The sequence below is a fragment of the Chelonia mydas genome, chromosome 12 (genome assembly GCF_015237465.2).
Source record: "Chelonia mydas isolate rCheMyd1 chromosome 12, rCheMyd1.pri.v2, whole genome shotgun sequence".
In the NCBI taxonomy this organism is placed as follows: Eukaryota; Metazoa; Chordata; order Testudines; family Cheloniidae; genus Chelonia; species Chelonia mydas.
Window position 1 is genome coordinate 31,562,217 of NC_051252.2, and position 18,737 is coordinate 31,580,953.

An 18,737-nucleotide genomic window follows, 5' to 3' on the forward strand; every position below is an offset into this window, starting at 1 on the left:
TTAGGTCATGTCATTTTTATTAGATTAAATATCTAGTTTCCCAAACCAAATACTGTATAATAAATTCAAGGGGCCGAATACAAGACTACCAAGATTGCTTTTTGCAGATGTTATACATTGTTCATTGAGGAGTGAACTGATGGTAAATATGGAAAATTAAGAAGTGGAAGTAACAGAGATCTTTCTGTACAATCTACTTAAACAGAAATTGTGTATTCTGGGAGAAAAACTAAAATATCATTTCCATTAATCACTAGTTGTCAGAATTATTTCTTAAAGAAAAATTCCTATGAATTTCTGAAAGCTTATAGTAAATGCAAGAAGATTATTACATAGCATTTTTCAGCTGACATACTAGAAATTAAAACCAATCATTCTGGAAAAAAATATATGGCCAATCATGCTGTTGGTGTTCACTGCACGTTGAAGGAAAATGGTGGAAGTTGTACCATGTGATGGGGAACAAATATGAAATTCATATCCAAACTGAAGCACTGATGTGCTTCTGCTGAATGCATTTAGACGACAGAGCAGCATAAATGAAGGACATAAAGCTACAGGGAAAAGGGGGCCATGTTGAAAGGCCCAGTAATTTTGCTTGGTGCTATAACTATATTCAACAGTGCACAAAGGGACAGCAGTGAGGGGTAGGTAGGTACCTAGTCATATGTATTGTCCATCATTTGGTGCCTTGTTTCGCTCTCTTGTTGCACGTGTAGATTCGTGGTACTCTTGTCTGTCTGTCTCTTGGCTCCTATGTTGTACTAGAAGCAATTGTGTGTTGTGTGGACCACTTCTCATATTCTCCATTGCTAGTATGCTATTCCTTAGGAATAGAGTCTTCTGATTCTCCCTTCTTGTCTATGTAGACATTTACAGTGCTCTATTGGTGAAGTATCTGAATACTTCCCAAACGTTAAAAAGAAGAAACAAAATGACCTCTTTCCTTCTCAGAGGTAGGATTATACTTGAGTGGTTAGTAGAAATTATGTGTGAGAGTTTATTATGGGAAGGCTAGGTTGAAAAGATATTTTCTATGTAATCGTGAAAATTGTGAGGTCCTTTGTCATCTATGTCTCCTATGAGAGTGAGGCCCACAGTTACATTCAGCTCCTGTTAACGATCTGTCTTTTGTAATCAATAACCCTTCCTCATGGTTATTGTTCTGGTGTAACATAGCTGCTGCAGAGGTCATGGTAGCAAAGGGAGAGGTGATCTCCCAGGTCAGTAGAGTCAGCGTGATAAATATTTTTGTGTTTCAAGACAGATCTAGAATTGGACTTTGTACACAGTGGGAAGATTACCAGTGTGATGTGATGTGTCCACAGCAACTTTGTTACTTAGCAAATGGTCTTCTCAAATTTGTACCAATTGGTGCTTGTCCAGGACACATGACTTCTTTTCTTGATACAGTGTGCTGCAATAATCAAGGTCATGAATGTGTGGATGACTATGGTCAGGAATGCATTCCATAATTTGATATTAAATTTTCTACCAAGCCACAGACAGAAATGGTAGGGTGTGTTGCAGCTAGTGTCATGTGGACATCTGATAACATTAAATTCAACAGGATCACAATGCTTCAAAGCAATTTAACAATCTGAGGACAGACGTCCTTAAGATTGGACTTTATGGAAGGGGCTAGTTCTTCTAAGTGCTTTTTCTCTCCCTACAAGTCACCTCCACCTTGCCTAGATCCAGCTTTAGCCAGCTGCTCTTCATCATTGTACTTATTTCAGGATGAGAAAGCTGGAAGAGGGTGCTGTTATATTCAGTGTGAAGGAGATGTTGATTCACCTATTTCCCCAGTGGCTTTCTGTAAATATTAAATAAGATAGAAGATTGGAATGAGCCGTGATGGATTCCACAGGTGAGTGCAGTGGAGATGGAGGAACAATTTCCCATCACAGCCCTCTCAACCTCAAGGTATCATGAGGTGCCTCCTACAATCCTACTGCCTATTGGAGTGTTTGGGGATCAGTACTAATAGATGCTGTTGCAAGGTCCAACAGGATGGCTATGGATGTACTGCCCCAGTCTATAGCCAGGCAGAAGTCAATTACCACTACCATTCTCTGGCCTGAAGCCAGTGCAGTAGGGATACTGACAGCTGACATAGGAGATTGTGTTTTTGCTAGTGCTGTGATATCATGTGGAGGAAAAAAAGAAAAGAATCTAATGTGTCTTTTAAAAATCAATTTAAGCTAACCTGGACCTCAAACAGTAAAACTGCTTAATCCTAACCATATGCTTATTGCTTGGTAATGCAGAGTTAAGGTTGTTTGTGTATCCTAACTGTACATTTCCATAACTTAAGATGTTTAGATTTCTCTCCACCCCCACCCCCCAGTTTAACCTTGAATCTGGATTGCGTGGGTTTATAATGCTTAGTTTGGGGAAACCTACAATAACCATGTAATGTATTTGAACATAAATTACTAATACGTACTCTTGACCTTTACTACATCTCAACATAATTTTGAGCTGGGAATGGATAAAAATATGTGGGATTGGTTTTATATCTAATCTGGAAAAGCATTGGACACTTTTGTTTTATACCTTTTAAGAAACAGACCACAGTCACTGATAATGGGTTTTGCACTGTAGTTGTAATCTTTTTAACTCTAATGCATTATTTTATATTTTCCAAATGGATCTCTTTCCTTCAGGATTCTATTGATGCTGCACTAAATGGATTGATTTAAAACTCTGAAAATTCAAAGATAAACATACAGACTCAAATTCTTTGGATAGTCCTACACTTAATCTGTATTCTCTTTCCCATAGTTGCCCATTAAAATGTGTAAATACCAGCTTTCCCCTTTCTAATCACCGTCTCCTTTTGATGCTCAGTTCCTTCAATGATTTCATACACCCTATCATATAAGTCAGGGATCAACAACCTTTGGCATGCAGCCCACCAGGGTAAGCCCCCTGGCGGGCTAGGGCGGTTTGTTTACCTGGCATGTCCGCAGGTTCAGACGATTGGAGCACCCACTGTCTGCGGTTCGCTGTTGGCCTGAAACGGCAAACCTCAGCCAGTGGGTGCTGCGATTGGCCGAACCTGCGGATGCACCAGATAAACAAACCAGCCCGGCCCGCCAGGGGTCTTACACTGGCGTGCCACGTGCCAAAGGTTGCTGATCCCTGATATAAGTAATTGTGATGCCTAAAATATTAAACTGAAGCATCACTGAAGGATGCAGGTAGAAGTAGCCGGCTGCTTATATTATTTTATTATTCACTGACGGCCACAAGTGTGCTCAAGGTGGCACAAATATAAATGAAGACACAATCACTGCCCAAGAACGGAAACGGGTTTCTTGGAATTTATTACTGACAAGTATTCTGGTCAGCAGTTTTTCCAGCATGCTTTTTTAAATCATGCCTTCAGAATTGGAGGGCACCAATTTTATGCATGCAAAAAAATTTAATTGTGCAAACAGATCAATATATGCATGTGCAAAATGAATTCAGTTGGACAATTTTGTGGTCTAAAGGGTAGTTAAGGAACTAATAGTAGATATGTCCAGAAAGGAATGGGAGATAACTGTTAAACAGGTATTTACTTTTGGCGGGGGGAAGTGAAAATAAGCTGAGGGAAGTGGCACAGTGCATGTAAACATGTTGACTTTTCACCTCTGGGGACCAAGAGAAGTTGTTGCACTAACCCATCTAATTTTTTCTTTGTCTGTACCAGTGCTGTTAACTTCGCTTTATACATCTGGAGAACTGAATTAAGTTTGGTGTCAGATGCAAATCAGTTTCAGTTTAGTGTCAGTCATCAGAGGCCAGATTTTCAAAAATAAATGTGCTAAGTTCACATACACTATGTGTGTGCACAAATTTCAGTGCAAACACTGCATCCATAGAGAATTCTGAGTTGGGGAGAGCTGGCAAATATAAAAGTACACACACAATGTTGCAAATGTGGCCCTCAATGTACAGGATGACCACACAATTTAGTACAATTTCTTTGCGAGACAGTTTCAGAGATGAAGTAGCAGGGGTTCATACAGTTCAGGTAATAAGAGAACCGTCACTATCAGAGCATACATACACACAGAATAGAGTGTTCAATGTGTAAAGAGTGCAGCAAAAGACATTTTAGCTTTTTTCAATGGGAGGCAGCTGAGGAGGATGACAATATGGTCTCATTTTAGAAATGCAGTTTCAATGGTAACACACATTTTTTACTGATCCTAAGCCGCATATATTCCTAGAGTTAGCCATACTCAGAAAACACAGTTGTACATGATTACAGTTAAGATTCCTTTACAGGAAAAACAGGTGAGTGCCTGCAAATGGGATTGCTATTAACATACCAACTAGGCCAGCTAAGTCCCTCCATATATACAGCCAGATCTGCTTGTGAGCATTCTTTGATAAATGAGGACATTTAGCTGTGATACATAAATGGAATATCAAGCAGTATATACAGAAGCCAGGTAGGCCACATCAACAGTCAGCCAGGGTCTGCTGAGATTCTGATGGGACTACAAGTGTGGGGAGGGGATCGGAGAGGTTTCTAAAAAACAAGAACATGTTTGATCTGTTTGGCAAAATTTCTGGTTAGCCTGCTTAGACAGTACACAGCGTTCAATGCCAGAATGCAATATCAGTTTATATTCACATTAGGGACCTGATTCTCATTTACACGAAGGTCCTGGTACACAGCCTCTGGCAGTGTAAAGGCACCTTGATGTAACTGAGGATCAGGCCCTAAATGTTTTTCATGACTGAATTGTTTTTCTTTCTAACAGCTAATGGTATCTCCTCTTTTTCTATTAGGTTGAGAGGATTGTTGACAAAAGGAAGAACAAAAAGGGCAAATGGGAATATCTTATCAGATGGAAAGGCTATGGAAGCAATGAGGACACCTGGGAACCTGAGCATCACCTATTGCATTGCGAGGAATTTATTGATGAGTTCAACGGACTACATGTCACTAGAGAAAAGCGAGCAAAACATGGGAAACAGACCAGTGCACCAAAATTTTTACGAGAAAGCCGAGGGTCATCTGTTGAGAAAATATCACACAGACCTTCTGAATCTGGGAAGGCCAAAGGGTCAACACATAAAAGAAAGCGAATTAACCCATCTCTTCAAAAACAGAAAAGAGGGTACACAGCAAAGCCAGCACCTGCTGGCGACAGAGCCGCTAAAACCGTGACTTACCGAACTACGCCCAGTGGTTTACAGATCATGCCATTGAAAAAGCCTCACAATGGCCTACAGAATGGAGATTCCGGTCACGAGAAAGATTCTAGACATTTTGGGAATGGCTCACAACAGCAAAACATGGATTTAAATGGCCACGAAGGAGAACATGATTTGCCCAGCATGCTGGAGGTTAATAATGATGTGCCTGTTGTGAATGGAATCGGTATGTGATTTAAACAGCAACAGTCTTTTCTGTTGGGTTTTAATTGTGGCAATTGATAACAAAGAGCCCCATTCATGGAAAAGTTATTGTCATGCTGCATGAGTAATAAGCACATAAAAAAGGTCCAGACTCTTTGCAATTTGTACAATTTTCCATCGATCCACTTCTTCACCTCCCTCCCTTTTCCCACTGAGTCATGTGAGGCAATGTGGACTGTGTCACACACCTCTCTGGTGTGTTTTATTTACGGGTATTTGTGGGGGAGGGATACCAAGGAATGGTGTGGGGGCGACAGTTGAGGTATGTACAACACTGAAATTTTGGCTATACCTCCTACCAACTCACTAATAATTGCTTCTCAAATTCCACAAGTACTGGCCCAGCACTCCAGAAAAGGCAGGATCTTGGAAACAATCTTAGTATTAATTTGTTGCCTAAAGTTTGTGATAAATGTGCCTGGATAATCTTAAGGTACTTATTACTGCCACTAGTAACATTTGTGAGGTATTTATTCAGGATTGCCATTCCAGAGCCCAGAAGTCAGTATCTCTGACAGTGACTTGATTCATAGGAAGGTGCAAGGCAAAGACTTCATTGGAAGGTACAAGGAATCCTGTAGTAGACGATTTATAATAACCTGCCCAGAGGGGACGTTTATTCCTTACCGCAGTAGTTAGTGGTTGGCTTATGCCCTGGAGAATGGCGTTCATACCTCTTATAAAAAAATCATCCTGTTTAACATAATTGTGGAGTTTCTTATTGCCCACAGAACTGTCAAATCCTTTTAAAATCATACTAAGCACTTGGCATCAATGATACCTTGTATAATTTCCATGGATTAATTATATGTTGTGTATTTCATTTTATAGGTTTCTCCCTTTCAATTTAATTGAATATCCACTTGTTCCTATATTCTGTGAAAAGGTAAATAGGAGCAACCAATTTACCATGCATCGCCTCAATAAGCCAGGTCTTTTCAATCTCTCCCCATATAGCAGTCTTTCCATGCATCTAATTATTTTCATTGCCCTTCTCTGGCCCCTTCTGTTTCTGCTGCATATTTCTGGAGACAGTGTGAGCAGACCTGAACGCAGTATTCCAGGTGAGGGTGTACTGCCGACTGATGGTATAGCACTAGACAGTTTTCAGTATTGTTTTCGATTCCTTTCCTTATACTGCCTAACATTTTGTTTGCTTTTTTGACTGCTGCTGCACAGCAAGCAGAGGGTTTCACTGCGGTGTTCACAATGACCCACCAACCTTTTTTTCTGAGTGATTACAGGTAATTTAGAATCCAGCAACATGTATGAGTAGTTCAGATTCCTTCCATTGTGCATTTTCATCTGCTATCATGTTGCCAATTCACATATCTTTGTTAGGATATCTCTCACATATCTCTCTAGTGCCTCACAATCTCTTCTAATCTTCACTAACCAAATTTTGTTCACTAAAAATGTTTCTATCACTTCACTTCCCTTTCAGATCATTTATATGTATATTAAACAAACCTGTCTTACTACAGGTCCTCAGCGCAGCCCGCTGTTAATCATTTACCATGATGGAACAAATGGTTTCTTTTCCACTCTTTATTTTTATTAGCCAATTTCTAGTCCATGATAGTATTAGTTTCCTTAATAGCCTCTTGTGAATGACTGTCAAAGGCTTTTCGAAAATCCACATAAATCATATCATATCACCCAGTTTTCCATTATCCACTACATTGTGGACACACACTCAAAGAACTCTAGTAGGTTAGAGAGGCACAGTATTCTTTTACAGGAGCCATATTGGGTTGCCCCATCATGGCCATCAAGGTGTTTTTAATTCCTTAATTACCGTTTTGGTATTGTTTCCGTGACACAAAAGTATGCAGTATATTTCGTTGCTAATCTCATAACCTTGATTATTATAGTTACCCCAGCAATTGCCACACTAGACAACCATTGCTGTTATTTGGGTATTACAGAAGAAGTTCACACCTGCATTTTGTGAATTTAAATCCTTACAAGTGAAACGCACCCTAATGCCCATTAATTTGAACCCTTTCAAGTGCGCATGCAGGCATTAATAGCACTATACTGTGCATGTTAGCCAGTGGAGGCCTGAGGCTGAAAATAAGGCACCTGTGTTCCAATCTGAGCATCCAAATGTCCTGTCCGGTCCAGAGAAAGCTCATCTTTAAGCATATGAATAATCCCAATGGCTTCAGTGAGGCAACTCTCATGCTTAAAGCTGAGAGCCTGGGCTTCTGTGCTTTGCTGGCTTTGAGCGAAGGAGTCTATTTGAAAATTGAGCTTCAGCTGTGTTGTGTGTATAACATTTACATTATTTTTCTTTTCTGCAGTTATAGGTTTTAATGAGTGAAGGTTTTTCATGCCTAGTGCTCTTAATTAGTTTTTATTTTTCAGTACACAATATATTTATTCAGAATGCAGTGGTTTTACCACATACCTTCCTTTTATATTTTAAGATCATTTTGTTAAAAGGGGACAATAAAACAAGAACTCGAGGGGCAAAAAAAAATTTCATTTGTCCTCACAGGGGGAAAAAAATGGTTTCTCCCATTCCTTCTTTGAATAATACCCTGGACAGGTCTGTCCTGAAAAAAAGTCCTTCCTTGCCCTGAGCTCCCAGGTGTGCAGACACTTATGGATGGCTTATGGCAAAACAGCAGATGGCCTGAACTATCTGAGAACATTTCTTTATAATGATTTTTACATCATATCTCCCCAGCTCCTTCAGTTCTATTCTTGTGCTTTGCACTCTTGTCTTGCTCCCTTCACTCCATTCTGTTCTTCCTGCAGCCAGAAGCAAAGTGAAGCTGAATTTTGATCACTACATCTTGAGCTTAGATGCATCTCCTCCAAAAGTTCTGCAACACTCCTGAGTTCACGATTCCATCCAGTCTCACTTTGCAGTTGCCAACATGCACAATGGAGAAAAGAAAAAGGGGACAAACTATGTAACCAAAATAAGAGGGGAAGGGATAGAAAACGGGAGAGAGGAGGAGCAGGCAAGACAGATTAAAAGTAATGCTTTTGAAGTTTTTACCATAGGCTTTTGAAATTTTTTCCATTCCCTGGCAGGAAGAAATTAGAGAGTGTGACAGAAACTGCAGGTAAACCAAAGAAATCTGCATCACTGTTCATTTCCAGCCGAGACGAATACGTTCTCCCCTCAGTTTGCACACTTATAGGAAGGCTTATTAGCATTAATACAGATGCCAGTTGTGATGAGGGCATATGTCTACTTAGTATTGGACTGACATCACCAACTCCTTTTACATAGGACAGCAGCTAAGTCTTCAGTCATCCCCAATCTTGGCTATAGTCCAACCCAGAGCCTAGAAGTGAAAGGCCCCATATCCCATCACCCTGAACCAAAAGTGCCTTTCAGACTATAGCAATAATGAATAATTGAATTAACCTGATGATTATAATTATGCCATAAGATGAGTAACCCTATAATTAAATAACCTGTATTTTGTCTAGAAAATACCACACATACTAATGATGCTGTAGAAATAAAATAATTATGTTTGGGGACTGAGTTTCAGTGGCTCCCTAAAGTGGCCTCCACTAATGCATGCCCAGCTTTGTATGCACATACACTTGGATGGGCTAATACCTGCACATCCCACTGATACAATTTTCACCAACAAACCCATAATGTACTTGTAGATGTGTGTGTGCGCATGCACGCACATACCTGCATGCACATTACTGGAGGTTTGGACCACTGCGCAGCCATGTCAGACTCAGCAAAGCATTTGGGATAGCCACAAACACAGCTTTTGCCTCTACAACCCATGGACTTTCTTCCCAGGATCTGCCGGATTGGGAGACTACACCTTTTGCGCACAATCTGCACCCTCCCGACTGAGGAGATAATTTCCTGGAAAAATACTGCCTCTTCCATAGACTTCTCTGCCAAAGGGGAGAATCCAGCCCCGATCTTGAAAGCCCAGATTAAACAGTCTTATCATCTTCTCTTATTATCTTTTAAGGGAATCAACAGCTGGTGATAAAAGCTTCAAGCACCTCACAATGTACATTAATAGCTATATCTTTAAAATTCTAATGATCAACCCCACCTTTTAATACATTTACCAAAATAAAAAGAAATCTCCATTCTGCATTCCTCCACTTACTCTTAATATTCCTTAATCACAAGATTACTGTATTTTATTAGTTCTGTTACCTAGAGCGGCGGAACAGAACCATGTAACAAATGACTATATGAATACTTACATCCGCCTCCATTAGGGTAAAAGCTTTTTGCCTGGTGGACATTAGAGGACAACATAATCAAAATGCCCTGAGCCGCACTGGTTCTGTCCACTACGGGGCTGCCCTTGCCGTACACACTAGCTAGTCCATTTCAACACCCAGCATTATAATTCCCGTGAAATAGCCACACCCGCTCAGCTCTTTACTGTCAGTAAGTATAAGGGTGTGATGTAGGTTAATGTACGCTGCTCTTGTTTCCTTTGCATCTGGCCTTAAACTAGGAACACCTATTGTCTTGACATTGCTGAGGAGATGCATGCTGTTAGCCTTGCAGGTCTGGACTCTTTTGCCATTGTGAATGGCAATAATAGGCCAGGCCATGAGGAAAACAAACACTAGGTAAACTCTGGAACATCTGTTGAAACTTTCTGTAGTTTGCAGCAGTATTCTGATGACATTTGTTGTCTTCTGTTATCGCATCGCTCTCTGCTTTTTCATGATACTGCAATTGAGAGTGATTGTTGTGTCAAATTCCTTGACAACATCAAATGTTTCCCTTTAAATAGTCGTCTTCCTGCTCTGCTCTAGTTCTGCACACCATCTGCTGAAGAATTCCTGCTTGTTATGTATCACTAACCACTGTATCTTTCCATTATGAAAGCCTTCATAGTGTCATGGTGTCCTTAATTTAAATATTCTCTATCACCCAATCTCCTGCTTCCTTTTTTTCCCCTTGTTCTGTTAATTATAGGAAACAGTAAAATGCAACCAAAAATATTCACTCTCTCTGGGTTGTTGTAGCCAAGTTGATCCCAGGATATTAGAGAGGCAAGGTGGGTGAGGTAATATCTTTTTTTGGACCAGCTTCTGTTGGTGAGCAAGACAAGCTTTTGAGCTTCCAGGGGTCTTTTTCAGGCAGTGGTGCTGCCTTCAGAGCTGGGCAGCTGGAGAGTGGCAGCAGTAGCACAGAAGTAAGGGTGCTAATACCATACCGTGCCACCCTTACTTCTGCGCTGCTGCCTGCAGAGCTGGGCCCTTAGTCAGCAGCTGCCACTCTCCAGCTGCCCAGCTCTAAAGGCAGGGAGAAGTAAAGGTGACAAATTGTGACCCACTAAAATAACCTTGTGACTCCCCTGCAGCTCCCTTTTGGGTCAGGACCCCCAATTTGGGGAATGCTGGTCTCCCCCTGTGAAATCTGTATAGTATAGGGTAAAAGCACACAAAAGATCAGATTTCACAGGAGGAGACCAGATTTTCACAGTCCATGACATGTTTTTCGTGGCCATGAATTTGGCAGGGCCCTACTCATCAATTCTTAGCTAACATGGTGGCTGGAGAGACAGTGTGGTCTAGTGCATAGGGCACTTGACTGGGTTGTTCCTGGCTCAGCACTGAACTGCTGTATGACCTTAAGCATGTCACTTCTCTGTTTCCTTTCCCACCCTTTGTTTCATCTTTTTAGACAGTACATCTATCAGGATGAGTTTTGTATAGCACCTAGTATCATGTGGTCCTGAAGTCCTAATATAAATTTTGTTCCCTTGATGACTTTTACCAACTCTTCCTCCCAATCTTTACAGGGCTCTTTCTACACACCTTCACAAGTTTTACTGCAGATTATTTATAACCCAGTATTTAATTTATAGACCTAGCTAAATTAAGGAAACATTGTCTTGTGCTCTCTTTCACATATAAACTGAGAGCATCAAAAAGCTGAACTAAATTTTTCATCTCTGTGCTTAGGCTGGGAAACCAAGTTCAGAGGTACCTAAAGCTTCCTGGGTTTCTTTATGACATCTCTAATTTATTTCACATACATTATTCATTGTTTGGGGGATGGTTAGCTTTACTCCATGCCACAGTCATTTTTCATCTTGACATATTAAGGTGTTAACTGTTACCCTACCATGTACTAACCAGGTGATAAAAGTTAGGCACCGTTTTGTCTTAGGCTGAATGTTCAGTAGGAAGACACAATTATAGCTGCAGAGGTTGATATTCACTATCTTGGCACATCTTAAAGTAGATAACTAAATTATGTTTAGGTTCCAATAACTAGAGATGAGCGTCTGCGATCCATGTTGGTGTACTGATATTGACAGACAGGCAACATGGGTCAGAATTTTGATACAGAATTTCACTATCATGGGACTATCAGACATTCCTCCCATAGATAATCCATGGATAGTTATTTGTATTTGTATCAGTTTTAGGTTTCAAGCAAAAAACAACCAGACTGATTTTAGTTGCATTGGTGTAAATCTTTGCATGAAACCTAAAACAATTATAGGCAAAGTGTGTGTCAGCTGACACAATTTTAACCAACAGAAGGTCTGTATGCGATCTACCGTGTCATTTGAGGAAAGCATAAATTAGAAAACATAGGAGCCATTGAAGATTGCATATAGACCTTCTGTTGGTTAAAATCCTGTCAGCTGACACACGCTTTGCCTATAATAATTGCTGTGATGTTAACAGCTTCTTTTGTCATATCTTTAACTTCCCCACTTGGTGCACTATTTGAACAAAATGAGATGCAACAAATAATGATGATAAACTGATTGACGAGAGACTTTTTGTTGTGCTGGATTTCCCTTAAGAATTAAGCCCCCACCTTTCCCTTACCATCTGTACTTAGAACAGCTGTTGCTTATTCCTTAATAGTATGCAGATTACCAGTGCAGTTAGCCTGAGGCTGCTTCCATCTCATGTCCATTCTCGCATCTAATTTCCTAAGTTCTTTAGACTTTATTGCAAAATCTCCCTCTCCTGCAGGCTTGCAGATGGATCAAACAACGTAGTGAGCACAAAGCAGAGCAAATAGTGCACAAAAGTGGTATTGGAATCTTTGGTCCAAAAAGATGAATTATTCACAACCCCAATTGTTCATTTCACATACAAGAAATTTTGTTTATTTATAAGAACGTTTGTGAAAAATGAAATTGATGAATACCTGTCTAAGTATATGTTTGCTTAAAGATACATACCAGAAGTTGTTCATAGATTTAGAGGTCAGAAGGAACAACTATGATTGTCATGTCTGACTTCTTTCCTAACAAAGTCAACTATTCAGGTAGCCATCTTGAAATTTCTTTGCTTTCCCATTAGGGTTGCCAACTTTCTACTCACACAAAACCAAACACCCTTGCCCTGCCCCCTGCCCTGCTCCTTTTCCAAGGCCCCGCCCCTGCTCACTCCATCCCCCCCATGTCACTCACTCATTTTCATTGGGCTGGCTCAGAGGGTTGGGGTGTCGGAGGGGTGAGGGCTCTGGCTGGGGATGTGGGCTCTTGGGGGGGCCAGGAATGAGGGATTTGGGGTGCAGGTGGGGGCTTCAAGCTGGGGGCAGGGAGCTGAGGGGTTCGGAGTATGGGAGGGTCTCCGGGCTGAGGCAGGTGTTTGGGAGGGGCTATGGGTTCTGGGCTGGAGGTGTGGGTTCCAGAGTGGGACCAGAAATGAGGGGTTCAAGGTGCAAGAGGGGGCTCTGGCAGGGTGTCGGGGTACAGGGCTCTGGGCTGGGGCTGATGGATTTGCGGTACAGGAGGGGGTTCTGGGCTGGGGCTGAGGGGTTTGGAGGGTGGGAGGGGGTCAGCGGTGCAGGCTCCGGGCGGCGCTTACCTCAAGCAGCTCCCAGAAGCAGCAGCAGCAGCAGCATGTCCCTCCTCCGGCTCCTACACAGAGGCCCGCCAGGTGGCTCTGAGCGCTGCCCTGTCCGCAGGCGCTGCCCCCGCAGCTCCCATTGGCCGTGGTTCCCGGCCAATGGGAGCTGCAGAACCGGTGCTTGTGGTGGGGGCAGCTTGCGGAGCCCCCTTGCTGCTCCTACTCATAGGAGCCAGAGAGGAGACATGCCACTGCTTCCGGAAGCCACGACAGCCAAAGAGCCTGCTTTGCACCACTGACCGGACTTTTAACGGCTCAGTCAGTGGTGTTGACCGGAGCCACCAGGGTCCCTTTTCGATCAGGTATTCCAATCGAAAACTGGACACCTGGCAACCCTATTTCCCATCTATTGTTTGTAAAAAAGCTCCAGTCTGGCACAAGAAACACTACCATGCATCCTAGATGATGTATACTGTTAGTGAACAGAAAATAGAAGACCACCTAGATAAAGGAAGTTGGTTTCAAACAATGACAGGCTGAAATGCTTTCAGAAAGTATTTGCAGAACAATTCTGAATGCCGAACAAATCTGTAAAAGTCAGTCAGTCTCCAGTGCTGCAGACACTTCTACACTGCTTATCATTAAGCACATTAATACTCCCACTGACTTCCATGGAACTCCTCCTGAGTTTAAAGTTAAGCACATATGTGTTTGCAAGATTGAGACTGCAGTTTGCAAATAATTCATGGACAAAAAAAAAAGGAATAAACTACCAGATAAGTCATTGTGCTCTAATAATGAATCACTGTAAACAAGGAAGAAGCCAAAAATGTACAAGTTGTAATTTGTAAAATTTCAAGCATTAAATGACGTGTTGTTGGTTTGGGATTTTTACAATTTAAACTAATTCTTGTCAAAAAAAACCCAACCCCTAAATGCTTCAAATATTCTTTCTAAACTAAGGAACTAATTTAAATTTAATGTTTCAATTAATAAACCATTATTTAATTGAATATATCTGCTAGAGCTCTACTGGAGAGTGTTTATAATTTAACTGTAAAAAGAGAGAATACTATTAGACATTTAATGTAGTTTAGTACTAAATATAATAATTGCAGGGTATAAACGGATATTTTACAGGATGTGAACATTTGCAGAGTCCAGGGTTTAGTGACAGCTAGTCATGTAGTTGAATTAGCTACTCAGATATCAAGTAATGGAAATATTAAGTCTATCGAAGGAAGATGGCTGGCTCCTCTATTAGGGAATCATTCACTATAAATTCATCATTACAGTCATTGTAACAATGCGTTTTTAGTTGGACAAAGATGATCTAAACTACAAAATTTAAATCCATGTCCTAATTTTCATCCCTCCTCCTCAAAAAAAACCAAAACAAACAAAAAAAACATTCTTAGCTTTTTAATACCAAAACCAGGAGGTTGGTTTACTCTGCTCCAGAGGTAAGAACAAACAATTAAATATAGATTCAGATTTGGACACAGACTGCACTACTCTTTTTTCCTTCCTGTATGTTTGGAGTATTTTGGGCCCATCTCTCTCTCTTTTTTTTTTTAAATGGCCATTATATCAAGTAAATTGAGCAACTTTAACTTCTGCTTTTGCACAATCTATATAAGAACATAAGAATGGTCTGACCCAGTATGGCCAATGGTCCATCTAGCCCAGTACCCTGTCTTCCGACAGTGGCCAGTGCCAGGTGCTTCAGAGGGAGTGAACAGAACAGGGAAATGTATCAAGTCATCTATGCCGTCATCCAGTCTCAATTTCTAGCAGTCAGAGGTTTAGGGACACTCCGAGCATGGGGTTACATCTATGACCATCATAACTAATAGCCATTGATGGACCTAGTCTCCATGAATTTATCTAATTATTTTATTTACCCAAATGATAATGACATTTAAAATATCTCTAACTGCAAAAAGGAGATGACTTACAGAAAGCATGTGTTTAGGATATTTTTATGACTCCATAACACAGCCTTTGGGCTACTTTTGTATTGTTACTAATGACAACATATTTCCTGAATATCCCATAGAAATTATAAATATAAACAAAGCAGGAGTTACAATTTGCTGCAAGCAGAACTCAGGATAAACTGAATGTTTCTCAGTAAGATGCCGTTTTGTTGTGGTGGTTTTGTTTTTGAAGAGTAAGCATGTATTCCTTGTCATTGATTTGGTGTTTTCCTATCAATATGTGTTCTGCAAAATGACACTGGCAGAAATACGTTTTGTTTTTTTTTTGCACAGTTTAATGTTAAAAGTACAGGTGATTAAAAAGTCAGTATTTATCTACTGTTACTACACAGTGGTATATGAGACACCACAGTTGTGTACTAGTCCCCCATTTGTGGGGATGGGACTTTTATGTAAAGTTACAATAAGACATTAACATAATAAGTAATATATAATGAAGTAAGGATCAGATAAATATTCAAAGAACCTGGCTAAAGATTCTGGCTTCCTAGCTGGATAGCCCTCATCCTCTGAGTATGCTAAAAAGGGTGACCAAATTTCTAAATGGCTATCCTCTTTTTGGCACTTCTCTTGTGTATATACTTGGTAAATATGTTTGCCTTTCCTTGCAGCCTCTCCAATGGAGCGCCTCGTATCAAGTTGTATCCTATTTTGAGCATAATCTCAGATACCACAGTGGGATACCAATGCGTAAAATACTACCTTTAATGGTGACCGCTGGAATTATAAGGAAGAGGAGTGAGATAGTGGAGTCAGCTTAGCTGCAAATGTTTGATAGGAACTGCTCTGTCTTGCTCTGAGTCCCTGTAGAGACGTACAATTGAGGATCGTGTTCCTACATTAAAATTGCCAAATGGAGTTGATAATGCCTGTAGCTCTGTAGACAAGGAACAACATGTAGCTTAGGAAGAGATGATATGGACTAAGTCAATCATGCCCAGCTTTGCCAAAGAAAACTGAATTAGAATTTTCCGATGAACTTGAGGGTCACCCCAAATTCACATAAAAGAGCAGGGTACAGCTGCTCTCATTTTCCACTACAGGCACATCTGTTGAGACTACTAGTCCCAAAATGCAATGATTGATCTTGATCTGAGTGGTCTTCTACTCAGATCATGATAGAGCATTTCATGCTGGGATACGCAGGCGGAACCGCTGCAGTAAAAATGAGCGGTCAGGGGACACGCTAGAATTCGTGGGCCATATTTGGTTGCTGGACACATTTTTGCCCACCCTTGGAACAGGATGATCTAGACATCCAGAGAAATTCAAGGTAATAATACACTACACTGTTTTCTTTGGAGGTATAGACATGATCACATGTATCCGTTTTGGTTGTTTGCATTTGAAAGGTTCCTCTCTGGCCAACGGAGGCCTGAATCTGCACAGCACTGTGAAAAGGAAACTGGATGGGGAGAAAGATTATGTCTTTGATAAGAGACTAAGGTACAGCGTGCGTCAAAATGAAAGTAACTGTCGGTTCAGAGACATTGTGGTCCGGAAAGAAGATGGTTTCACACACATTCTGCTCTCCAGCCAGACTTCAGATAACAATGCACTGACCCCAGAGGTAAGCATGCAGCCATAAAAGCAAAATAAAGCCACCTTAATAGATGGGAATGTGGTCAATCTGAAAATTAAGGCAACTCTCTTCTCTGTATTTTTGGAGGTTGGGGTTCCCTATTGAATATCTTTTTAAAATGTATGGCGCTCAGCTATTCCACCTTTCCATGCTTGGAGTTTTATCCAGATGGATCTAATTATTATATGCAATGGAAATTATTTTTTCAAATAATCTCTCCCCAAATAAAAAAGTAAGAAGAGGAAAGATGTGATCACTAATCCCTGCCTGCAGTTTTAAGAAGTAGTTGTTCAAATGTTAAAATTATCACCCTTAGTGGAAATCTGACCTCTCACACAATGTGTTTGATTACTACTGCAAGGATTTGTACATATGTACATCTCAAATCATGTATCTCAGGATAAAAATTCAAAAAATTAAAAGTCATTTTAATCCTTCACTGCTTTTATTTAATTGTCCATTTGACATTTTCATGCACTGTATTCTTTATAAACTGAGGTCCCAACCCTGCACTCAAATTCACAGGGCTTCAGGGTATCTCTGTATAAGTGATGTTATTGATTTCCATTGAGTCAGTGATTCTACATCTAGGATTTAGGATTGTTTTGTATTGTGTATTCTATTATTAAGTAACAAATGTGTCATTTTGAAATTAATTCCCAATAACTGAACACCGCTAAAATCATTGCCAAGCACATCAGGCCTTAAATTTTACCTTTTTTTTTTTTTTTCCAAATAGTTAAGATCCAGTGGGGAATGTTCTCTCAGTCTTCCATATTGGGAGACACACACACACGTACGTAAATACTCTTGGTACCATACAAAACTAGACACTTACCACCCACAGTTTTTGCAATATTTATAAATAGAGCCTTACCAAATTCATGGTCCATTTTGGTCAATTTCATGGTCATAGGAATTTAAAATCGTAAATTTCATGATTGCAGCTATTTTAATCGGAAATTTCAGGTGGGGTAACTGTAGGGGTCCTGGATTTGTGGGGTGGGGGGTTGCAAGGTTATTATAGGGGGGTTACAGTAATGCTATACTTAACTTTGCACTTCAGAGAAGTGTAGAAGAAAGGGTGGCATGTTATGGTATTGCCACCCTTACTTCTTTGCTGCTGCTGGCGGGGTGCTGCCTTCAGAGGTGGGTGCCCGGCCAACAGCCAGCGATCCCCAGCCACCCAGCTCTGAAGTCAGCACAGAAGTAAGGGTGGCAATACTGCGACCCCCCTAAAATAACCTGGTGACCCCCCCGCAACTCCCTTTTGGGTCTGGACCCTAATTTGAGAAACAATGGCCTCAGCCGTGAAATCTGTATAGGACAGCGTAAAAGCACACAAGAGATCAGATTTCACGGTCCATGATGCGTTTTTCATGGCCATGAATTTGGTAGGGCCCAAATTATAAGGAATAACGTAGTAAAGGTAAATCCTATAATGCACCAAATATCCATTTTAACGGTAGTTACCACACATAAAAAAATTACATTCAATCCATCATTCATATAGAATCCATCACTCCATTATGAGGCAAACAACTTTCTGTATAAGTATGAGACTGCTGTACTATAACTAAATGGCTGCTGACTGAAGCAAATCAAAGATTTGCCGTGTTAACTTTAAACAGACATCGCTCTGTGTTGCTGGCCCTGAAAGCTCATCCCCAGACTGCCAAGAGGAGTTCAAGTTCATTGAGCAGTGTGGTTAGAGCCCAAAATTCTCCTGACAAGGCATACATGGCCTACGCCTTTGAATTTTTTCTGAAACCCAGCAGCCCACCTCTATGAATGAACCACACAAACAAATATGGTGGGCTCCTTCTCTCAGATCTGCCGCACTGACAGTATTCTTGGTGTTGGGCAGAGATCATTGCTGAAGCTGGAAACAGAGAAATAAATAGCCTTTTTTCTTTCTAAAGCTACATTAATATCTAGGG

At 40.7% G+C, this 18,737-nt stretch overlaps 1 protein-coding gene across 3 annotated transcripts in view; it reads left to right on the forward strand.

Annotated features, from left to right (window-relative positions):
• The window catches only part of CDYL2 (chromodomain Y like 2), an 89,137-nt gene that overhangs the window by 48,416 nt on the left and 21,984 nt on the right, over positions 1 to 18,737 (forward strand). The window contains exons 2-4 of one of the 3 annotated variants that reach the window (XM_043525941.1): positions 4,792 to 5,386; positions 16,568 to 16,785; positions 17,537 to 17,593. In XM_043525941.1, the coding sequence (XP_043381876.1) occupies positions 4,792 to 5,386; positions 16,568 to 16,785; positions 17,537 to 17,593 (870 nt within the window). Of the gene's footprint in view, positions 1 to 1,739; positions 1,871 to 4,791; positions 5,387 to 16,567; positions 16,786 to 17,536; positions 17,594 to 18,737 lie in introns of all 3 variants that reach the window. The other 2 variants (XM_043525942.1, XM_037878266.2) reach the window with 2 other exon arrangements.